General features: G+C 61.1%; 1 protein-coding gene across 15 annotated transcripts in view; it reads left to right on the top strand.

The window, feature by feature from the left end:
• Tnk2 (tyrosine kinase, non-receptor, 2) overlaps nt 1-15,806 on the top strand; it is a 35,514-nt gene extending 19,708 nt beyond the window's left edge. For 3 of the 15 annotated variants that reach the window (XM_013513547.1, XM_005383103.2, XM_013513546.1), the window contains exons 3-16: nt 419-489; nt 2,137-2,358; nt 3,096-3,248; nt 3,589-3,866; nt 5,175-5,301; nt 5,627-5,773; nt 5,882-5,976; nt 9,683-9,877; nt 11,088-11,179; nt 11,679-11,789; nt 12,361-13,697; nt 13,774-13,869; nt 13,998-14,125; nt 15,099-15,806. In XM_013513547.1, coding sequence (XP_013369001.1) covers nt 419-489; nt 2,137-2,358; nt 3,096-3,248; nt 3,589-3,866; nt 5,175-5,301; nt 5,627-5,773; nt 5,882-5,976; nt 9,683-9,877; nt 11,088-11,179; nt 11,679-11,789; nt 12,361-13,697; nt 13,774-13,869; nt 13,998-14,125; nt 15,099-15,105 — 3,059 coding nt within the window. In that variant the 3' untranslated portion in view covers nt 15,106-15,806. Of the gene's footprint in view, nt 1-418; nt 490-2,136; nt 2,359-3,095; nt 3,249-3,588; nt 3,867-5,174; nt 5,302-5,626; nt 5,774-5,881; nt 5,977-9,682; nt 9,878-11,087; nt 11,180-11,678; nt 11,790-12,360; nt 13,698-13,773; nt 13,870-13,997; nt 14,130-15,098 lie in introns of those variants that run through there. The other 12 variants (XM_005383118.2, XM_013513549.1, XM_013513548.1 and 9 more) reach the window with 11 other exon arrangements.
• Nucleotides 15,807-23,476: the final 7,670 nt, after the last annotated feature.

Genomic DNA, 23,476 nt, shown 5'->3' with positions numbered 1-23,476 from the left:
CAGTGCATTCAGCTTTGATGTCAGTGATCTGCTGAATTAGATACCAACGGATGCTACTTTTGGCCTGGGTCTGATGGCAGTAGCATAAGAAAGTTCACAGGAAAACAACTCAAAATTGAGAATATTCTGTCCATTACCTTGATCTTTCTGGCAAGTTGGAGAGGACCAGCACGATTTAATTTTGGTGATGAAACGCCCCCACCCGTCTAGTTTGAGGACCACCATGGGAAGTGAGGTGTCACAACTGTCTGCCAAACAGCAGTGCCGCTTAGTTGGGGTTGTTTAGTTGGTGGGCATCACCGTGTTGGGCAGTGTCTAGCATTGGTCCCCCCAGGGGACCCCGGAAGCTGCAGCAGGGTAGGCAGCGGCTTGGGGGCGCTGTGTGGTCCCAATGGCACCATCCCTTCCCTGCTTGCAGGCCAGCGGCGGCTGTGGGAGGCTGTGAAGAGAAGGAAGGCCCTGTGCAAGCGCAAGTCATGGATGAGCAAGGTGGGTGGGGCGGCCCCGGTCTAGTGTGGCGGTGCCAGGCGCCTCGCCCGCCCCGCGGCTGCAGTGTCGCCGTGTCCCTGTACAGCGTCTGGGCCTCCCTCTTCAGGTCTTATCAGGCCGGGCACTTGTGTGGCAGCGGCCGCTTGAGTGTCTTCCTGGGAGCAGCCCTGGGAGCAGCCAGGGTGCCTTCCCCAGGGCTTGCTCTGCACACTGCAGCCAGTGTCCTGCGGGGGGGTGGGGCCGACTGGACATCTGCCTCGGGGCCCTGCCCCAGCTCCTCAGTCTCCGGGCTGCTCTGGTCACCAGCCGCACTGACAGCTTCCTCCCCGCCCCCCACTACCATCCTAATTTGAGTCTGTGGTGTAGCAGTCCCTGGTCTGACTCAGTGGAACTTCGCCCATTGTCTGGAAGACAATGAGGGAGGAAGTGAGCCAGCCGGCCTCCTGCCCTCCCTCTCTGGTCCCGGCTGGGGTGGCAGAACAGCACAGCTGGTGGGGATTGGGCAGGAGCGCTTGGCCGGCCCAGCCAGCAGAGGGGCTGTCTCTTGGGATCCTGTGTCCTTTTCTGGGGACACAGTCTTGGTTCCCTGCCCAGGTTTCAGGGAAGGATGAGTGTGTTGGGGCCGGCAAAGCCACGATAGCAGCAGCGTGGGTGCCAGTTCTGATCTGTCGCTGGCTTGCAGGAGGCCTCTGGGTGATCTGCCCCTCCCTGGCCCTGGTCACTGCTTCCGTAAAGTGGCACTGGCCTCCCTGGCTGGCTTGCCATGCAGAGACGAAAGGAAAGGGCCTTGAAGTTGGGCCTTGCCTGCAAACACAAGGCGCTCTATTACTGGGAGGAAGGACAAGCCGAGGTCCCAGATGAGCTGCCCCTCACGCCCACAGGGGAGACTGCGCCTCTGCGGGGAGGAAGACAGGCCGCGGAGGCTGGCTGCCCGCCAGAGAGGTGGCCAGCTCCCTGCCCGCAGCCGCTTCCCTCCTGCCCCTCGACCTTCGGCTCCGCCCTGCCCCCCCAGGCCTTGGCGCCTCCTCCGGTCTCCCTCTCTTCTCAGCCCGCAGTGCTCGGCGTCCCTCCAGAGCTGCAGCTGTCTTCCCAGGCCCAGCAGGAACACACACACACTCACACACACACTCACACACTCACTCACACACACAGCTCAGCCTCAGACTAAAATTATCCTCTGCCCTGGGTGGATGAAGGGCAGCCGACTCCCTGGGGAGGGGAGACAGACAGCGCCAAGTGGTTGCCCTGGAGAAGGGGCCAGGGCTAAAAATGGACAGGGAGGTGTTTGCAGAGGGCCCGGGCCCCTGCCCCATCTTTGAGGCTCTGGACCGGTGTCTGTGGCGTGTGGGGCCCAGGAAGGGAGGGGTGGGTCAGGAGGCTCAGACCTGAGAGCAGGGCCTGGAAGGCCCCAGGCTGTCCCTGTTCCCACAGCTGGGTGGGGGCCATGGCTGTGTGCCTTCCAGCCACTCTCGGAGGCCATGGGCTCCTGCTGGCTGTGCCCCGGAAGGGTTGGGCCTCCCGCAGCTGGGCCAAGGCGGGGCTTGTCCCACGCAGAGCCCGGGACCCCCGGGGGGACCCAGGGGGTGGGACTGGGCCGAGTGACTGGCTGGCCCGGGTTCCAGCTGCTCCTTGGCTGCCTCCAAGCAGGTGTTCAGCGGAAAGCGGCTGGAGTCTGAGTTCCCCCCTCACCACACCCAGAGCACCTTCCGGAAGCCCTCGCCCACCCCGGGGGCCCCTGCGGGTGAGGGGCCCCTGCAGAGCCTCACCTGCCTCATCGGGGAGAAGGACCTGCGCCTCCTGGAGAAGCTGGGGGATGGCTCCTTCGGCGTGGTGCGCAGGGGCGAGTGGGACGCACCTTCAGGCAAGACGGTGAGCTCTGCTCCCACCTGCAGCCTCCAGGGGGAGCCCTAAGATGGCCGAGCCCCCTCCCCACTCTGCTAGGTGTGAATGTGCAAACCTGGCTTGCCCTGGAGCCCACACTCAGACTTGGAGGAAGCAGTTTGCGTTCCCACCTCTCCCCACTCGGGCGCTTGGTGGGCTCCGGTTAGGGTGCACGTTGTGGATGTAGCTCTTTGGAAGTCCTTGCTTCCCCTGTGGGCTAGCATGCATCACCAAGTGCACAGTTGAGCGGCTTCCTGTGTGTGCAGTGCCCACCTGCGCTGAAGGCCCGGGCCAGAGGGCACAGGAAGCCGGATGTGGTGGAGCACAGCTGTGACCCCAGCACTCTGGGAGGCTGAGGCAGGAGGAAAGCATTGCCAGCGCCCTGGAGAGCCTCCTCAGCTCCCTCCCGCCACTCAGCATCCCCTTCTTCCAAGGGAGCCCGCTGCCCCATTGGTAGCACCACAGAGTCTTGGGCATTAGACTGGTCACAGTGTCAGTGTCCTGTCGTCATACCTGACGTCTCTTAGCTCATGGTTGCCATTGGAAGGGGAGGTCCAGCTAACAACCCCCAGGGTCCACCGGCTGCTTCCCCCGCAGCCCCCCAGCCCCGGTGCTGTACTGGACCCCAAGGCTGAGCAGGGCTGAGTGGCCGGGTGTCTCTGGGCCCTATGGGGACCCGAGAACCAGTGCCAGGGGAGACTCACCCTGTGCATCCCACCCGGCAGGTGAGCGTGGCCGTGAAGTGCCTGAAGCCTGACGTGCTGAGCCAGCCTGAGGCCATGGACGACTTCATCCGGGAGGTCAACGCCATGCACTCGCTTGACCACCGAAACCTCATTCGCCTGTACGGTGTGGTGCTCACACCGCCCATGAAGATGGTGAGCGCTGGGGGCCTGAAGGGCTGGGGCTGGGCAGGCAGAGGGGCTATGGGCCCAGGCCAGTGCTGTCACCTACATTTTGCAGGGCTGCACTGTGGGAAGGCTGGCCCTTGAGTTCATGTTTGGAATTTCTAGCCCAAGTCTCCTGGGGCTGCTTCTGCCTGGGCCTGTTTCCCATGCTGCTTGCAGGGAGAGGCCTGGGAAGCGGTAGGGCTCCTGCAGGTCCCCGGAGCTCAGGTCAGGAAGGAGCACCGAGTGTGGCCAGGCAGCCTTCAAGGGTGGCGCCAGGAGCCCACACTGGCTTCTCAGCCGCACTCGCCTGCCGTCTCTGCGGCCTCAGGTTACAGAGCTGGCACCCCTCGGATCCCTGTTGGACCGGCTGCGGAAGCACCAGGGTCACTTCCTCCTGGGGACTCTGAGCCGCTACGCCGTCCAGGTGGCCGAGGGCATGGGCTACCTGGAGTCCAAGCGCTTTATTCACCGTGACCTGGCCGCTCGAAATCTGCTGCTGGCTACTCGTGACCTGGTCAAGATCGGGGACTTCGGACTGATGCGAGCCCTGCCCCAGAATGACGACCACTATGTCATGCAGGAACATCGCAAGGTGCCCTTTGCCTGGTAAGGGGCAGGTGCTGCTGGCCCCCAGCCTGGTCTGAGCGGACCGAGGCCTCACATTTCGGGGGTCTCTGGTATACATCTTTGATTCCTCTGGTGCTGGGGTGCCCTTCCCACCTACCCATCTGTTCTCCGTCCACCCAGGAAGGCTGGAAGGGTACTAGAAGGCCCAGGGATAAAAGCTGTGGGCCAGAAGGATGTGCTGCTCAGCAGGGTATCAAAGGCCTTCCTGAGGGAGTTGATATTAAGCCCCTCGGGTGTCAGGACCATATCCAGGCATGACTGGTGGGAGCACATTCTAGGTAGAGCTGGCAATAGGCCAGGGCAACTGTGGTCATGCCCAGCTCTGCCCATGCTCTCTGGGGTTCATCCTGTGCTGAGATCATCGTGGTCCCCTGGTGCGCCGGCAGCACCCAAAGAAGCGTGGTCTTTCAGGTTGGAGGAATCTGTTCACTTCTGCTTGGCATATAATTCAGGCTGTGCACACACCCTAATAACTCCCTCTGTTCCAGGTGACTGAGAGTCCTGGGTTATGCCTATTACCCTGGAGTTCTTAACAGTGCCCACTTTCGTATTCAGGGGTCCTGGTTGGGGTGGTAAATTACAAGCTCACTTAAAAAAAATACAGCCACTAAAACAGCCCTGTGGAGTGTGCAGGTTTTTGTTCCCACTTCATAGATGGGAAAATGAAGCTTAGGGATCTTGAGTGGATGTCCCTGAGTCCTGTCCCCTTGGAGGCATATGAGGGTCCCACAGAAGATGTTTATTTTTTGTTTGTTTTTGAGACAGGGTCTTCTGTGTAGCTGAGGCTGGTCTTGAACTCAGTACCACAGGGGTTCTTTTGATTCTGTCCGGGGTGCCTGTTTCTCTCCTAGCATCTCAGCCCACCCTGGAGCACCCCCTTCCTAACCTCTCCCAGGCGGGGGCCCAGAGTGAGTGTGGGTGTGCTGGGGTAAAACCAGTGTGGCACTGCACACGTTTGGGTTCTTCCCCAGCCCCTATCTGAATTTTCTGCCCACATCTTCCTGCTGAAGTGACCTAGATCCCAGGATCTGCCCCAGATCCGGAAGTTGTCCTTCTCCTACCAGACAGAAAACATCCTGAGACCTCATCCCCTGCCCCATGACCTGGAGCCTTCTGGGCTCCCTCAGCTTCCTGACCAGGACCCCCACCCCCAGCTGCGTGTGACAGGAGCCCCGGGGGACAGGGTGTTCTCCAGGGTGTGGGCCCTTCGATCGGGGTGCCCTGCCCCGTCGGGTTCTGCACCCAGGCAGCACGACAAGCTTGTCCGCTGACTCCCGCCTCTGCCAGGTGTGCCCCTGAGAGCCTGAAGACCCGTACCTTCTCCCATGCCAGCGACACCTGGATGTTTGGGGTCACACTGTGGGAGATGTTTACCTATGGCCAGGAGCCCTGGATCGGCCTCAATGGCAGCCAGGTGAGGAGCTGTGCTTCCCGTGGGGTGGACGGAGGCGATTCTGTCCCTGGCTGTCTTCTGAGTGACCCCTCGCTGCCCACACCCCGTGTCTGCACGACGACTAGATGACTGAGCAGAGAAAGGCTACCCAGTGGGCCAGGGGCGGGAAGATGAGGGCCGCTCCCCATGATGAGCAGGCCGCCCTGTGCTGACACCCTCGTCCTGGGAGCCGGGTCTGAGGCTGTGAGGTGGGGTCTCCTTCGGAGGATAAGGTGGCAGTCAGCAGGGACCCCTGTGGGCTGGGTGGGAGGTGGAGAGCGAGCTGAGCTTGCTGCCGTCCTCCAAGATCCTGCACAAGATTGACAAGGAGGGGGAGCGCCTGCCGAGGCCTGAGGACTGCCCGCAGGACATCTACAACGTCATGGTGCAGTGCTGGGCCCACAAGCCCGAGGACAGACCCACATTTGTGGCCCTGCGGGACTTCCTGCTGGAGGTGAGGGGTGGGTAGTACTCGCTGGCCACAGATGCTGGCACAAGGTGTCCTGGCTGGGTGCCACCTGAGATTAGTCCAGGACAGACAGTAATCCGTGCCTGCCCACAGGCCCAGCCCACTGACATGAGGGCACTGCAGGACTTTGAGGAGCCAGACAAGCTGCACATCCAGATGAATGATGTCATCACCGTCATCGAGGGAAGGTAGGACAGGGCTCGCTGCGGGACGTGTGACGGACATAGGCTGGAGCGGTGGGGACAGATCTGGGGTCGAAGGCAGCACACAGGCTGGTGGTGACAGGCGGGGGTGGGGCAGGCAGGCTCCTGAGTCGGGATCTGCCCCAGATCTGCGTAACTTGCCCCCTCTTCTCCACTGGCTCCAGCTGCTACCTGACTCAGGGCTGCCGCATTGTGCTGGGCAGTGGCCGGCCTGGCCTTGGGGCACAGTAGAGCAGTGACCCCTAGCACCCCCACCTTTTTCCTCCTTTCTGCCTTCTCCCTAGCTCCTCTGGTGGGGGGCTCTGACTGCCACCCGGGGCCCTGCAGCACCCAAAGCAAGCCCGTGCCTGCCCAGGCCGCCTTGCTCACTTCCACCCTTCCCACCCTTCCTGCCGAGCCCCCTGGCCGCCTCAGCCTGGGCTTCTCCATCTCCCCTGGAGGACCTGCCGTCACCTGAGCCCCAGGGCAGCTGAGGATTGGGGCCAGGTGGCTGGAGATGGCTTCAGACAGGGGTGTGCCTGAGAACCTGGAAAGAGTGGAGAAGGATTCCTGACTCAGAACTGGGCGAGGCTAAGGCCCCGCAGCTCTCACAGAGCCCTTCTGCCTGCCCTGGGGCTCGGGGCCTGCGGGGTGCTTCGGTAAATCCCACGTCAGCCTGGGAAGCTGGGTGAGCAGATGTAGGACTCAGCTGCACCCACCATGGCCCTGTCCCTTGGTCCCAGGACAGGCCCAGCACCGGGAATGGCACTCCCGCGGTGGCAGGGGTGGACGTGGCTGCAGAGTCCTGGTGCAGTGGAAAGAAGCAGAAAGCTGCTTGGGGATGCTTTGGGTCTGCGCGTTTGGAGAAGAGGGGTGAGGAGGGGCTTGTAGGCATGGCCCCCTTGAGAGCAGCCTGGAAACGGGAAGGTGAAGGTGCCTGGCCAAGCCATCCTGAACCCCGGGAGCCAGGGCTGCCCTGACCCAGCTCTCCCCCACTGCGGCGGTGTCCCCTGGGCAGCTCTGCTTCCTGTGTTTCCAGAGTGAGTGTCTGGGGCTGGTGTCCTGGGTCACAGAGCAGTGCCGGCCATGGGAGGGGCGGAAGGGTGGCTGCCTGAAGGCTGTCACAGCCCGCCTCGTCCTGCCTTCTGTCCCTGCCTCTGCTTGGCTCAGCTGCTGGTTCGCCTCCGGCTGCCGCTGCCCATGATTTATCTCGTAGCCTGCTCCTCCAAGGTCACCAGCCTGCCCTGGGTCCCCAGAGCTGCTCAGGAGGTAGGAGGTGAGGGGCAGGAGGCCATGACAGCTGGTGCAGATGGAGTGGGCCTGGGTGTCGGTGGCAGCAGGGCTTTGACTGCTCCTCTGTCCTCGTTGCGAGTGTCGGTCGGGTGAGCTGGCTTTCCGCGTGTCGGGTTCTGTGTCTGCCTGCTCTCAGGCTGTCCCCTCACCGCCAGCCTGGAAGCCTCCTGTGCCCGCCTGCTCTCAGGCTGTCCCCTCACCGCCAGCCTGGAAGCCTCCTGTGCCCGCCTGCTCTCAGGCTGTCCCCTCACCGCCAGCCTGGAAGCCTCCTGTGCCCGCCTGCTCTCAGGCTGTCCCCTCACCGCCAGCCTGGAAGCCTCCTGTGCCCGCCTGCTCTCAGGCTGTCCCCTCACCGCCAGCCTGGAAGCCTCCTGTGCCCGTCTCGGACTTCGCTCGGGCTCTGTGCTGCTTGCTGTGCTGGGCGGCGGCAGAGCTCAGCCAGGAGGCTGTGTGTGGATGTGAGGTGCCCAGCTTCGCGGAGGTCTTGTTTGGAAGGGGAGGTGGCTGGCAGCCCTTCTGCATGCTGTTTTTATGGAAGTGAGGACGGAGCCAGAGGATTTGACAGTCATTGCAGGGCTTTGGCCTTGGCCTGGCCCACAGTCTCTGCTTCCTGTGTAGGTGAGGACACCAAGGGGCTGGGCTATGCTTTGAGGGAAAGACAAGACAGCCCAAGCTGAGAAGTCTGCAGCAGCCCTTGGGAGGCCAGCGGAAAGGGCGAGGTCCAGGCTGGAGGTCCTGCGGCCTTGCTCGCTCGCCCAGGGCCCCACAGGCTGCTGCTTCAGTCCTGGGGTTGCCTGGAGACCCTGCTGTGCAGGGACAGGAAGAGGGTATGGGGGGCAGGCTGGTGAAGGGTGGGCGCCCTGGCTGCTGTACCTCGGCCTGCTGTGCCCGTAGGGCTGCTATGGGCAGTGAGCGGCAGCTGTCTGGCTTTCTGGGGAGAGTGTGTTTCTTTGGGTGTCCCTGGGGGCCCTCTTCCTCCAGCCAGGGCTGGGAGCCCCGAGGCCCTGGGCTAACGAGTTCCGCCCTGGGCTGTGCCTGTGACGAAGGCACGTGGCTTGGCGTCTCCGGCAGCTCTCCGAAGTAGCCCGGGAGGAGGCGTCGGTGAGGCTTTGAGCTGTGCTGGTCAGAGGAGGGGGCACTCAGCTGCCAGGCCTGGCCTTGCACACGGCGCTTCTGCTCGGAGGCCCCCAGCCTTGGAGCCGCTGAGAAGGTGTGGAGAGCAGGTGCAGCGAGTCCTGGGGAGCAGCTGGGGTCCTGGGCGCGTGCTCCCCCTCGGCCCTCAAGGCGCTCCTGTATGTGGCGGGAGCCTTTCTCTGCCTGGGAGCAGCCCTGCTACTTTCGGGTGGGTGCCGTCCCTCCTCTGGGTGTTGTCCTGTCTTCCTTCCTGCCCTCCCTGCCCTCCCTGCCCTCCCTGCCCTGGAGGCAGGGTGTAGTCTCAGGGTGCTGTGTCTGCAGGAGGCTGGGCACCTCCTCCCCTGCCACTGCCTGTCTATCTCAGGGGTGGGCAGCCGTGGGGGGTCGTGTGTCCCAGGCAGGGCCCAGGTGCCCTTCCCTGTCCTCCCCGTCCTCACTGGTCCCGTTGTGTCTCAGGACTCTTCCTTGCGCCCCTGGCTTTGGGGTGGGTGAAGGAGGAGAGGGGTGATGAGGAGAGCAGGCAGGTCGGCGGCACACATGTCCCAGCAGCATGACACTGTCACCTCTGCCTTAGCCCAGACGCGCCCACACTGCTGTCTTGTGTGCTGTTGCAGCCGCGGGGGCGGGAGCCTCTGCATTAGGTGTGGGGCAGTCTGTGTGGCAGGGAGACCCCGTGCTTCCGGCCCCGCCTGTGTAGGGCTGTCGGCAGGGCTTGGTCTGCAGTCACAGCAAGGGCTGGGGCCCGCAGAGCAGCCATACCAGGAGCCCAGTGTCACCCTCTGAGCCCCTGCAGGACAGCGGAGCTCGGCCTGAGGTGCTGGGGAGCAGGGAGGAAGGTGTGGTCTCTCACCTGGGGCAGAGTGTAACTGGGTGCTCCGTGGGGCCTGTGGGCTCCTAAGACCCTGGAATCGGTGGAGCGGGGTGTGAGGTGGGGAGGGTCGGGCGGGGCCTTGCTGGAAGGAGGAGGAGAGAGCCGCTGTGGGAGGCAGTGCTGGCTCTGGGTCCAGCTCCTGTGGCCGCTGTCCTGGTGAAGCGGGCAGACTGTCACTTGCTGGAACCGGCTCCTCTGTAAGCCGGGAAGGGCTGCCTGAACCCACCGAGGGGCACAGGGAGGGCTTCGGGCAAGGCGCTGGGCCCCGCGTGGGAGCGGCAGGCTGGTGCTGCTGGCAGGTGGGCTGGCCACCTGTTCTTGTCGCTCTCGCTGAGGCGGCCAGGTTCGCAGGCAGAGAGCTTGGTGGGCACAGGGTCCCCGGCCTGGCACTCACCACGCTGTGTCTGTGGGCAGGGCCGAGAACTACTGGTGGCGGGGGCAGAACACGCGGACGCTGTGTGTGGGGCCCTTCCCGCGCAACGCGGTGACCTCCGTGGCCGGCCTGTCGGCCCAGGACATCAGCCAGCCCCTGCAGAACAGCTTCATCCACACGGGGCACGGGGACAGTGACCCCCGCCACTGCTGGGGCTTCCCCGACCGCATTGATGAGTGAGTATCCGGCCCAGACACCACGCTCCCTGCCGGTCCTGCCCCCTCTGTGGACCCTGGCTGGATGCTGCTCTGCCAGCCGGGGGCCAGGCTTGCATCTTCTGTGAAACACGCACCCCGGCAGAAGGGCTTGGGCCCCCCACAAGACGGTGCGTGCTACTGAGCAGGGCTCCAAGGGACACCTCCAGGGCGCTTCTCCCCGCTTTCCCAAGGCTGCTGTGCTTTCCATGGCAGGAATGGGACCCCTGCTTGAAAGCCCCTGACCCCACTTCTGCTGTACCAGAAGAGTGCTGGGTGTGAGGACCTCGGCTCCAGCTATAGCAGGGACCTGAGAAGCAGCTTCCCATGTTTCCCGGGGGTGGTGTCACTGCCACCTCTCAGCGTTCACACAGGCTCGTGTCCTGACCCAGCCGACATGGGTGACCCCCCCCCCACGCGCTTGCCCTGGGGTCAGGCCACTGTCCCCTGCTTCCTGCCTGGCTGCCAGCTGCAGGGCACGTGTGGGCACAGCAGGGCTTGCTGTGTGGTCAGAGTGAGGGCTGAGGGTGCGCAGTGCAGCTGCACCCAGAGCCCTGCGTCCCCTTCACAGCTGCTGTAGGAGACCAGAGCTTGTCCTGAGCGGACGGTAGGGGCCCAGGGCCACATGCACGTGCCGGTCATGCTTTCTCCCCTGGCGCCTTCTCCTGCGGGGCCCTTGCCCACACACGGGGTGGGTCCGCCCGTCTCGGCTACCTTCTGCTGTTGCCCTCTGGGCTGAGCGGGGCGCCGCTGTGCTCACCCCCTCTCTCGGCCTTGCTCCCCTGAGCTGTGCTCTTCCTCACTCCTGCCCTCACTTTCCCAGAAGCCGCGTGCCGGGCAGGATGTGAGGCAGAGCGGGGCGGGTGTGGTGCCAGCTGTTGGTGCTGGTGGATGGGCTGGCGAGGCCTGGCCGTGGCATCCTCGTCCCCTGCACTTCCGCGGCCGCTGTGGGATATGGGCTGGTGGTGGTGACCCTTGGGCTAGGGTTGGTCCCTGCCCTCTCTGAGACTCTTGCTTAGATCTGTGGACACACGGGGCAGGCAGAGTGGGCTTCAGGAGCCCGCAGCCCTGGCCCAGCTCTGCTGCAGGGCTCTGAGATGCAGGGGCTCAGGCGTAGAGTCCCCTGGACCTGCTGGGGTTTCATCTTGCCTGACCTCTGCGGGGGGACCTCAGCTCTGGCCTCTCTGTGCAGACTGTACCTGGGGAACCCCATGGACCCCCCTGACCTGCTGAGCGTGGAGCTGAGCGCCTCCCGGCCTGCCCAGCACCTGGGAAGGCTGAAGAGTAAGTGCTGCTCCCTGGAGTGCCCAGGCCACCCGGGCCTGCTCTGTGCTCTGGGGACAGTTGTGTCCGTGGCTTGGCTGGGCGTGGGGTGGCCGAGGAGAGGCAGCTGTGTCCCCCGAGGTGGGCGTCCTTGCTCTTCCCACACAGCCCTGCCCGCCCCGGCTTCCTTCCTCCCCTCCCTAACCCTGGGCTCCTCTCCTGCGCCGAAGCTCCACCCTCGCCTCAGCCGGGGGCTCCCGTCTCCTGCGCCTGTCAATCGTCCCCGCCCGCCCGCCGCCTCCCCTCCGTGCTGGGGTTGCACATCGCTCGCGCCTACTCACTGCGCTCTCCCCCACCCCAACTCCGCCTGTGTCCGCTGTCTCACCTGTCCTCCCTCCGTCCTGCTCCATGGCCCTCTCTGTCCCGCCCTGCCGTGCCCCCCCAATTCTGTCCTCTCTCCCTCCCTGTGCGGTCCGGCTCTCTCCCCGTCCCCGTCCCGTCCGCACGGCCTATCTTGCAGGGGAGCCTCCACCTCGCCCTCCTCAGCCTGCCATCTTCACTCGGAGTAAGTGGGGCCGTGCAGGACGCCCCTGCCCCCTCTCTCCTCTCTCCTCTCCTCTCCTCCTGGAAGGTACACGAGCTGGGGGAGGAGGCGGCTGCTGTGAGCTTTTGCTGCTGGCCTGGCCTGGCCCAGCCCGGCCTGCCCGCTTCCTCCCTGCCGGACACTCGCAGCCTGGGCTTGGGGAACCCCTTGGCTCCTGTGCTGTGGCCCCGTTCTGCCTGCGCCCTCCCTCGGGTCTGGGGGTTTGCCCACAAGTGCCGTCTCCTGGGGGTCCTGCTGCCCACCCTGCACTGGCCCTGTGCTGTGTAGAAGTGGGGGAGAGGAGGGCTACCCGACTGTCGCGGGCATGGGGGCCTCGTGTCCTGCAGGGGGCGTCTGAGAGGCGGCAGGGTGGGTGCTGCCTGCACTGCTGTAGAGGAGGCCAGGCCCGCGCGGGGCCAGAGGGCCCAGGCGGACGTGGGCACCCCTGGTCGTGGCTGTCTGAATGGGGTGTGGCGTGTTGGGCGCTTGCAGCCAAGGGGTGGATGACTTGGGGAACTGGCAGTGGGGCCTGTGGGGTACCTGGCTCCCTTCCCCCTGCCCTCCCGGCCCGCGGCCTCTGCCCTGCCTGACTCTGTTGGGGGTTTGCCTTCCCATCCAGAGCCCACTTACGACCCTGTGAGTGAGGACCCGGACCCCCTGGCCGGGGACTTCAAGAGACTGGGTCTGCGCAAGCCAGGCCTGCCCCGGGGGCTGTGGCTGTCGAAGCCCTCAGCCCGGGTCCCAGGCACCAAGGCAGGCCGTGGTGGCAGCGGCGGGGGCGGCGAGGTTACCCTCATCGACTTCAGCGAGGACCCTGTGGTCCCAGCCGCTCGGCCCTGTGCACCTTCCCTGGCGCAGCTGGCCATGGACGCCTACTCCTTGCTGGACAAAACTCCTCCCCAGAGCCCCACGCGGGCCCTGCCGCGCCCCCTGCACCCCACGCCGGTGGTGGACTGGGACGCGCGCCCGCTGCCCCCACCCCCTGCCTACGATGATGTGGCCCAGGACGAGGAGGACTTCGAGGTCTGCTGCATCAACAGCACACTGGTGGGCACTGAGCTGGCCCCTGCGCCCTGCCAGGGCGAGACCAACTCTGCCTTCGTGCCAGAGCCCGCGCGGCGCCCCCCGGCGCTGGAGGACAACTTGTTCCTGCCCGCCCAGGGCGGGGGCCCACCGCCCAGCTCGGCGCAGACCGCCCAGATCTTCCAGGCGCTGCAGCAGGAGTGCATGCGGCAGCTGCAGGTCCCCACAGGCTCGCTGGCGCCCTCGCCTGGCCCCGGGGGTGACGACAGGCCCCAGGTGCCGCCCCGCGTACCCATCCCCCCGCGGCCCACGCGCCCGCGCGTTGAGCTATCTCCGGCCCCCTTGGGAGAGGAGGAGCTGGGCCGGTGGCCTGGACCTGCATCCCCGCCTCGGGTACCTCCCCGGGAGCCCCTGTCCCCACAAGGTTCAAGGACCCCCAGCCCGCTGGTGCCGCCTGGCAGCTCCCCGCTGCCACCCCGGCTCTCGAGCTCCCCAGGGAAGACCATGCCTACCACTCAGAGCTTTGCCTCCGACCCCAAGTATGCCACCCCTCAGGTGATCCAGGCTCCTGGCCCCCGGGCAGGGCCCTGCATCCTGCCCATCGTGCGCGATGGCCGGAAGGTCAGCAGCACCCACTACTACCTGCTGCCTGAGCGCCCGCCCTACCTGGAGCGCTACCAGCGCTTTCTCCGGGAGGCGCCGAGCCCCGAGGAGCCGGCCCCGCAGCCCGCGCCCCTCCTGCTGCCTCCGCCCAGCACCCCGGCCCCCGCGGCCCCCACCGCCACCGTGCGACCCATGCCCCAGCCCGCCCCGGACCCCAAGGCCAACTTCTCCACCAACAACAGCAACCCTGCCGTCCGGCCGCCCGCCCTGCAGAGGGGCTGCCCGAGGGACGGGCCGGAGACCGCGCGGCCCGCGGACAAGGTCCAGATGGTGAGTGGGCTGGCTGCGGGGTGGGCGAGGCCGAGGGACGAGGGGCTGGGTGCGGTGCTTACGGGACTGTGCCCAGCTGCAGGCCATGGTACACGGGGTGACCACAGAGGAGTGCCAGGCTGCCCTGCAGAGCCACGGCTGGAGCGTGCAGAGGGCTGCCCAGTATCTGAAGGTACCGCCGCTGCCCGCCGCTCTGCCGCCAGGGCCCCGAGACTGCTGCCGCCCCCGCCTGCACTGACTGCCCTGCCCAGCACTGTGCCCCTCCGCCCTGGACCCCACAGCGCTGCCCTCTGACCCCAGGTGGAGCAGCTCTTCGGGCTGGGGCTGCGGCCAAGAATGGAGTGCCACAAAGTGCTGGAGATGTTTGACTGGGACCTGGAGCAGGCCGGCTGCCACCTGCTGGGCTCCTGTGGCCCCGCCCGCCACAAGTGAGTGCCTGCGCTGCTTCAGGCCGGGGCAGGCCGTGCGCGCTGGGACGGCTCCTCCTCCTGGAGCTGGGGAGTGGCTGGGGTGCAGCCCCTGCGGGCCAGGCCCAGGGCTTCACGCAGACATTTCCTACCTATTTTCATGTTCCTGTTTAGAGTCACTGTTAAAGATGTTAATGCCTTGGACCTCACTGTTCCCGGCAATCAAGAGGCTGAGGCAAGATAGTGTGAGCCCAAGATTTTGAGGCCAGTCTGCGCAACATACGAAGACCCAGTTTCAAAACATGCCTTCGTACATATGTGTGTACATACATTATACATGCACACATACATATGTATCTATAGTTCATGGTTTTTTGAAACTTACTTATTTTTGTCCTTGTAAGACAGGGTTTCACTGTGCAGTTCAGCCTGGCCTTGAACTCATTTTGTAGCCCGGGCTGGCCTCAGACTCACAGTGATCCTCCTGCCTCAGCCTCCTGAGTGCTGGGAATTTTGTAAATAACGTGGAGTGGATATAAATACAGGCTTGAAGCCTCCGTCAGTCTGAGAGTAGTGGCTCACAGGCAGGCAGGTGGCACCAGCTCTGTCAGAAGCCAGTGCTGCGGGCCGAGGGACCTGGCTTGCGGGGGGCTTGGGGCCGATGGCGGGGGAGCCGCTGTGCGCTGCCTGTTTCTCAGCGTGGCTCTTGTCTTTGTGTCCAGCCGAGGTGGGGGGCTCCGGGTGAGGACGGCGCTGTCGCCCACACGAGGTGGTCAGTGGGAGGAGGTGTCTCCCGGTTTTCTCCTTAACTGGCCCCCAGAAAAGCCGAGGCTTTCTGTCCCGCGGCCTTGGGTGCTAGCAGCAGTGCTGTCGTCTCACCGCAGAGAGCCCATCCCAGCGTGACGAGCTCCAGAACTTGCCTCCAGCTGCTGGTGCTCAGCCTCTCCTGGCACTGCCAGCCTGCGTGACGGGCCTGGGCTCTTTCCCTCCGCAGGCGCTGAGCGGCCTCTGGAGACCGAGTGTCTGCCCTGAGGGAGTGGCGTGAGCTGCGCACGCGCCGGCTGGGGAGGCCGCCCGCCCGGGCCGGAGGACCTGCTGTCGCCGGTTGTTCCCAGGGCAAGAGTGAGGCCGGCGCCCGCCCTGCCCACCCCTCACCCAGCACCGTCCCTGCGCACGTGGTTCAGTCCCCAGTGCCCCCGCCAGGAGGTGGGAAGGGCCCTGTGAGCCGGCCGGGATGTCCGAGGCTGGGCCAGGCCCTGCCCGGGGGACCAGACTGAAAGGAAGCGAGCGGGACCGGCGGGAGACGTGTGCCCACGCAGAGGCGCCAGCCCCTGAAGGCCGTCGCCGGGCTGGGAGCCCTGCGGGCCCCGGGGGTCGGGCAGGATCGGACTGCAGCCTGCTGTGGACTGTAGGCCTGTTACGGGGTCTACCCGTCGTAGGATCTTACGCCTGGAGATAGCCAGGGTGGCTCAGGAAGCGGAGCGGAGGTGCCAGACCGTTTTCTGGCAGGGACCAGGGCCCAAGGCCCCAGGGTTGGAAGACCAAGGGTCAGCTGCCCTAGAGGGACACCAGTGCTTCCTGTCTGCACCCAGCTCTTCCTCTGTGCCGTTGTTTCCCACCAGCCTCTGTCGCCAAAGCTGCTGTCCCAGCTGTCAGTATCTGCTTCTTCCAGAGAAATAAAGTTAGTTTCTATTTTATGTTACTCGTGGGTGCCCGCCTATTTCTTTGCCTCTTGGTCAGCAGGGCAGCACCACCTGTCGACAGAGGGAGGAAGTGCAGGTTTGGGTTTCGGTGTAGTCTGCCGGGTGGATTTCTGCAAGGCAGGATGTACTGTTGAACATACTGCAAGTCAGTTCCCTGGAGTGCAGCCAGAAAGTTTAGTAAAAAGAAAGGGTTTAGCATCAGGTGTGGTGGTGCAGGCCTGTAATCTCAGCACTTGGGAGGCTGAGGCAGGAGGATCGTTGCGAGTTCGAGATCAGCCTGGGCAACAAAGTGAGCTCAAGGCCAGGCTGAATTGCACAGCGAGACCCTGTCTCCAAAAAAAAAAAAAAAACTAAGAAAGGGTTCAGTATGTGTAAGTAGCTGGGCATAGTGGTGTATGCCTGTAATCCCAGCGTTATGGGATGCTGAGGTGGGAAGATCACAAGTTTTTAAGCCTAGCCTGGGAAACTTAGTGACTGACTGAGATCTTGTTTCAAGGGCTGGGGATATAGTTCAGTGGCACAAGCACCTGCCTGGCAAGCACAAAGTTCCGAGTTGGATTCCCGGTACTGAGAAAGAAAAAAAGAGATCCTGTCTCAAAAAATAAAGAGGGGAGCTGGAGATGTAGCTCAGTGCAAAGGCCCAGGCGCATCCCCTAGTACTGACCCCTGCAATGGTCTAATTTTGTTTTTCTGAATAACATTGATGGGGTTCAAAATCACCATGAAGTGCCCCCCCCCACTCCAGAGGCTGCCTTTCTTGTCTGTTTCATGTATATTCCTTGTTGGTTTTTTGTTGTTACTGTTATTTTTTGTTATTTTGAGACAAGCTCTCACCGTGTAGCCCAGGCTGACCTGCCTCAGCCTCCTGAGTGCTGGGATGACAGATGTGTGCTACCATGCCCAGGGGTTTTTATTTTATTTTATTTTATTATTATTTTTGTTTGTTTGTTTTCCAGTACCAGGAATCGAACTCATGACCTTGCGCTTTCCAGGCAGGCGCTGTGCCGCTAAGCTATATCCTTGGCCCTTGTGTTTTTTTTCTGTGGATTGCCTGTCGATGCCCTTGGCCCATTTTTGAGGATATTAGTCTGTTTCTTGCTGTTTTTTAGGAAATTACTAGATAAAAGAGGTTAGTCATTTGAGTGTCACAAGTTATCATGAGTTTTAAGAAAAATAAATCATAGAAATAAGCTGATGCCTTGGATTTAAAAACAGGATTTGGAGGTGTGGCTCAGGAGTAGAGCGATCTCCTGGCATGCAGGAGGTCCTGGGTTTGATTCCACACACACGTGCACACATGCACACAGGCTGTCTAGGTGGCGCGAGCGCTGTGTTGGGCTCTAGGCTGCTTTGTGCAGTGGGTGGGCCTTGAAACTCACAAGGACCTTGTTTGGTAAGGCAGGAATTTTGAATTATTTTTAAGTGCAATTAAGAAAAATAGCCAAAGCACACACCTGTGACCACAGCACTCTGGAGGCTGAGGCAGGAGGATTGCAAAATCAGGGCCAACCAGGGATATATAGTGAGACCCTCTCAAGAAACCAAACATCTTAAGGGAGGATATTGAAGAAGCTGACTCAGGCTGGCCAGCATAGGAATGAAATCAGTGCAGGTGCTGACCACAGCCCACACTGAGCCATGAGCTGAGTCTTTCAGGAACTGAGGCATCACTGGCGAGATCATGAGTGTTGTGCAATTGTGTTCCTGAGGAGGTAGCTCCTGGAAGGGGACATTGTGCTGACTTGGTAAGAAGACAGATGCCATGCAGGGGAATGCTGAAATTGCCACCCTCCTGCCTCAGCCTCCAAGTGCTGGGGTCACAGGCATGGGCCACCATGCCCCGGTAGGTTGTGGTAGTGTCAGATGGTAACTGCTGCTCCAGCAATTAGCATCCTGAAATGCGGGAGAACCCTGCGAGAGCATCTTTGTGGCAGGCAGCGCCACCTGTTGGCAGAACGTGGAATTGCGCTCGACTTAATTTCCGAGGAAGGACTGAGGCTAGACAATCATTGCTCAGTAACTCACTGGAGGCCAGACGCTGCTGGTCCGGGGCCATGGGTGGTTAAAGGGACTCAGCCCAGGGAAGCTTAGTGACAGGTTTATCCACGTCAAGAGCCAGGTGGGAACTGGATAGGATCCAGTGCCAGCAACAGGACCTGGCTCGGGGGCGGGGTGCAGGGCGGCTCTGATGGGACCACACAGGAACCTAGGGAAGAAACCAATGGCCACCATTGAGCGTTTTGATATTTTTATTGTTTTTATTTTTTGTGTTGTGACAGACTCTCCCTATGTAGTAAAGGCTGGCCTTGAACTCACTATGTAGCCCAGGCTGGCCTCAAATACACAGGGATCCTCCTGTCTCAGCCTTCTGAGGGCTGGGATGACAGGTGTGTGCCACTGCATTTGCTTGCCCCTAAAATTTCTGCCTACACTAAATACCTCGCATAAGTGGGCCCTTACAGTATCTGTCCTCCTGTGGCTGCCTTACTTCACTTGGCCTGTTTCCGGCGCGCCCATGTGGTTGTGTGGGTCAGACTTTGCTTCCCTTGCCGTGAAGTGAATAGGGCACACTGTTTCCCATTTGTGTATGGACACAGGCTGCCACCGCCTTTTGGCTTACTGTGAACGGCGCTGCTGCGAACATGGGTGTGCAAATGTCAGAATTCTCCTTTCAGTTCTTTTGGACTTATACCCAGAACGGCGGCTGCTGGATCACAGGATAATTCCGCCTTCAGTTTTCGGTTTTTTGTTTGTTTGTTTGTGTTGTCATTTTTTGAGACAGGGTCTCCCTGTGCAGTTCAGGGTGGCCTTGAGCTCACTTTGTAGCCCAGGCTGGCCTCAAACTCACAATGATCCTCCTGCCTCAGCCACCTGAGTGCTGGGATTACAGGCGTGTGCTACCGCGCCCGGCTTCACCTTCAGTTTTTGCGGAAACACCATACTGTTTTCCACAGGGACTGTAGCAGTTCACAGCCCTGCCAACTGTGCATGGCTTTCTGCTTCAGTATCTCCTTCCAGCACTGGTCATTCTTGGGTGGTGTGAGGTGGTGTTTTCTGTGGTTTTGATCTGCATTTCTGTGGTGGTTAGTGGAGCTGAGCTTGTTTTTATGTGCTTGTTGACCATTTGTGTATATATGTACATACGTGTGTGTGTGTGTGTGTGTGTGTGTGTGTGTGTGTTGTGCTGGGATTGAACTCACGGCCTGGGCACACTAGGCAAGTGCTCTACCACTGAGCCACATGCCCAGCCCCATTTGTTTATTTCTGGAGAAACATCTGTTCAAGTACACCTTTCTCCCCTACCTGCTTTTTTCTTTGGTGGTGAGCTATTTTGTTGTTTTTGTTGTTTGGTTTTTCTCCGGTACCGGGAACCGAACTCACGACCTTGCACTTGCCAGGCAGGCGCTTTTGCCACTGAGCTAAATCCCCAGCCCGGTGGGGAGCTATTGAACCTAGGTCCTTCACACTGAGCTACATCCCTAGCCCTTTTTTTATTTATTTTTTTGTATTTTGAGACAGGGTCTTGCTAAATTACCCACGCTAGGCTTGAAATTTCCAGTCTTCCTGCCTCATCCTCCCAGGGTGCTGGGGTCACAGGCGCATGTCACCATGCTTGGCCCTTTGTCCATGTTTTTGTTTTAATTTTTGGTTTTTTGAGACAAGGTCTCACTATGTAGACTGGGATGACCTTGCACTCACTTGTAGCCCAGGCTGGCCTTGGACTTGCAGCAGTCCTTCTGCCTCAGCCTCCCAAGGGCTGGGATCAGAGGTGCACGCCACTACGCCCGGCTTCCACATATTCATTGGGTTGTTTGGTGTCCTGCTTGGTCTTTCTCTGCACCTCCAACTGGCCTCTCACCCCTCACCACTGGCATCGTGGGGTTCAGGGGTCCTGGCACAGCCCCACCCCGCCTCCAGCATGGCTGCAGCCCCGCCATCGCCCTGCACACCGGCATACCCTGTCCCAGCCTTACCCCCGCTCCTGACGAGCGGTGACTGCCGACAGCTGTTGCTCGGCCCAGCCGGGCCTACACTATGTCCAGAGGCCACTTCTCAGGGGGAAGCCATCTCTGCTGCGGTCCTCTGCACACCCCAAGGCCAGCCCCCGTGGCTCTCCTGCCCCCTCGCCCTGCCGGCAGTTACCCCCGTGGGAGCTTAAACCATGGAGGCTGCGTCTGGGGACCTTGGCTGGGGGTGGTGCCGTCACTGAGGCAGGAGGTAAACAGCGTCACAGTGGAACGTGTCCCGCAGCCCTGCTCAGCGCACACGGCCAGGCCCAGGTGTGGGAAACGGCGGAGTCGGGCCCTCCATAGCCACAGCTGGGGGCTCTGCACTGCGCTGAGGTCCCCGGGGGCCCCTGTGCCCTCAGCACACGGAGCGTTGTCAAAGGGTCAGAGGTGCGCACGTAAGTGACGACAGCGATGAATGTGGCCCGACACACAGGTGTGCCACGGCCCCTGACCAAGAAGTGACCCTGCTGCTGCTGTTGAGATTGACCAGAATAGTCAATTCCTGGAAAAGTCTGTTTGTCTTAAAACTGCCAAAAACTGCTTTTGTGCCGGGGTGCTGGGGCACACTGGTATTCCCAGAATTCTGGGAGGCTGAGGCAGGAGGATCACAAGTTATAGCCCAGCTGGGGAACATGGTGCTACCCCGTCTCAAAATAAAAAAATGTTTGAAAAAGGCTCAGTGAGAAGGCCCAGGGTTCAGGCATCATCCCGGCAGCAGAACAAGGCACTGATTTGTCACGGAACCCAGGAGCTGTGCTCACTGCACCTACAACCTGGATATTCAGGGCAGGAGATCCTTGGACCCTGCCCTTTGCACCAACAGCCGGTGGCACTGGGGATCCTGGAAACAGCCCCGAATGTCCCAGACTGTCCCTAGGGGCCACTGTTGTCCTCACTGAGTAAGCTAAAGTTGCAGGTAAAGCAGTGTGCTTAGACCGTTACCTGCGATTTGCCTAATCCCTGCGATAAGCTCCACAGATCAGTATGACTGTCCTCTTCCCCAGGCTAAGGAAGTCAGGTTCAGAGAAGGTCAGCAGTTTCTCCAAGGTCACACAGTGGGCATAGGGGAGCAAGCGAATCTGGACCTGGTTAGCCTTCACCAAAGCCTGTCTTGCCTATGGGTCACCTCGCAGGTGTCAGTAGGGCACCTGGAGGCCCAGCCTCGCTGTGTGGGACCCGCCCTCCTGGGTGGAGTGGTGGCTGCAGAGTCGGGAAGGGACCAGCTGGGCCCAGGGAGGCTCAGCTTCGCTGGCCCTGCTCTGAGCAGGGTGGCGGATGGACTCCTGCCCTGGGGGCCCTGAGTGACAGTCCCCCAGACAGATGCACAGAGACCTGGGGCCCAGACCTGGTGCTCGGGGCATCTCGGTGTCCCCTTGCCTGGGCCCTGGACCTCCGGGAGGAAGTGCTTGGTGTCCAGCTCGGACACGTGCTGTTCTCTCCTGTCACCGTCTCTAGCACCATCACTCTGTCATCCACCTGGATATTTACGCCCCATCCTTTCCTGGGAGGGAGATGGGAAGAAGCGTCCTTCAAAACCCTGGATGCCACTTGGGGAGGCTGAGGCAGGAGGATCGACGGTTCCAGCCCAGCCTGGGAAACCAAGGGAGTGACTTAGTAAGATGCTGTCTTGAAAAAATAAAATTAGGGTCCGAACAGGACTCAGCACCCCAGGAGCTTATCAGGGCCAGTGACTGGGAGAGCTGCAGGTGGCCATCAAGTCTGAGCTGCTGAGGAGGAGGAGGAGGCGGGAGGGAAGGTGGAGAGGAGCGCCCGGGACAGCTGGCTGTGCTGTCTCCTGAGGACCCTCCCGCTGCGCTGCGGCTCCAAACCCCACTTCCCAGCCCTCGGGCCGGGAGGAGATGGGTGGGGATCTTCTGGATGGCCAGCAGCTGGCAGAGGACTCAGGGTCGGGCCGTGGTTCTGAGGGAGGAGTGAGCACTGCCGGAGGAACAGATGCCAGTGTGGGGAGCCCACAGCAGAGAGAGGAAGGAGGAACCAGGAGGCCTTCGGGAAGACGGAGGGGCCGGAGGGGGGGCAGGGAGCGGAGGGTGAAGGAGTTTCCTCCCGGAGGAGGTGGGTGCGGGCTACTGCTAGGCCCACCTCTGACTTCTGCAGAGTCTCCTTCTACACAATTTTAAAAATCCTTGCCTCATGTGGTGGGGCACACCTGTAATCCCAGCCCTCGGGAGGCTGAGGCAGGAGGATCGCTGCAAGTTTGAGGCCAGCCTGGACTATATAGCAAGATCCTGTCTCAAAACAGTAAAATAAATACTAAGAATGGAACGTGACAGAGAGTGCCTTGGGTGGGCTGTCACATGGCTTCACAAAGGAAGGCCTTTCTGTGGAGGTGACATCGTGACATCAAAGGAAGGTCTAAGCGGGTCGAAGCCAGCGGGGCTGAGTGAAGGCAGCTGTAGCTCAGCACCCTCCCTGTTCCTGCCTGGGGTGGGGAAGGCAGGGGAGCCCCACAGGGGGACAGCACACCTGGGAGTCCTCCAGGGTGGCACCCGGACGGGCTCTGAGTTGAGTGGACCCTGACCCTGGTTGTGTGTGGGGTGGACAGGGGCAGACAGGCTGGGCAGAGAGGACGAACGACGGGGACCATGGTGACGGCTGACCCACATCCTGAATATGCTACCAACCGCAGAGTTACACGCTGCGAGGTAGCTATCGGGATGGATTTTGTGTTGGATGAATTTTATCTCAATATTTGCTTGTTGTAATAATCACGATGTATATTTTGACTTCTCTGATATTTATGGGGTGAATTTCTTAATGACTCTGTCTCTGTCTGTCTGTCTTTCTTTTTGCTTTTCTGAGACAGGGTCTCACTGTAGCAAACTCCTGGCGACCCTCTTGCCTCAGCCTCCCCAGTGCAGGGACCACAGGTGCACTGCTGTGCCTGGCTCTCCAGAGTACTTTTCTGGGACTTCCCTGATACTTCAGGCACAAGTTTCTCTTCTGCACCTCCCGCCTGTATTTGGGGTCCTCCCCTTTGGGCCGGCGCAGCTCAGGGGTGCAGCTCACCCTCAGCATGTTCGAGGCCCTGGTTCCAGCCCCAGCACCCAGGGAAACCTCTGTCCACTGAAGGGGTGGAAGGTCCACACAGTTCGACTAACCCCTCACCATGCTCTGAAAGCCCCAAAAATGCAAATATCTGATCTTTTTACGTGACTTTTCATCTTTTTCAATTGCATGTGTAAAAAACCCCAACTGGTCTTTTCCTCTCCAGAGCCTTAGTTACATTTTGGTTTTTGTTTGTTTGTTTTGTGTTTTGAGACACGGTCTTGCTCTGGAATCCAGGTTGGCCTTGACCTTCCCGAGGACGACAGGATGAGCGTGTGCAGTGTCAGAGGGAGTGCTGTGAGGGGGATTCATGCCAATGTGTCTTTCACTGTAATAAAAATTTTCAACCTTGTTTTGGAGACAGAGTCTTGCTAGGCACAGTGGCCCAGGCTGACCTCGAATTCCCAGGAATCCTCCTGCTCGGACTTCCCAAGTGCTGGGATCACAGGTGTGCACCACCACGCCCAGCACTTTCACTGTAATAGATTTTTAAATTTTAAATGTTCACCATATATTTGATCACACTGCATAGACTTTCTTTCTTTCTTTCTTTCTTTCTTTCTTTCTTTCTTTCTTTCTTTCTTTCTTTCTTT

Source organism: Chinchilla lanigera, unplaced genomic scaffold (assembly GCF_000276665.1).
Source record: "Chinchilla lanigera isolate Chin_1 unplaced genomic scaffold, ChiLan1.0 scaffold00019, whole genome shotgun sequence".
Taxonomy (NCBI): domain Eukaryota; kingdom Metazoa; phylum Chordata; class Mammalia; order Rodentia; family Chinchillidae; genus Chinchilla; species Chinchilla lanigera.
Note: the sequence above shows the minus strand (reverse complement) of the source record. Positions and strands in the feature narration are given on the sequence as shown.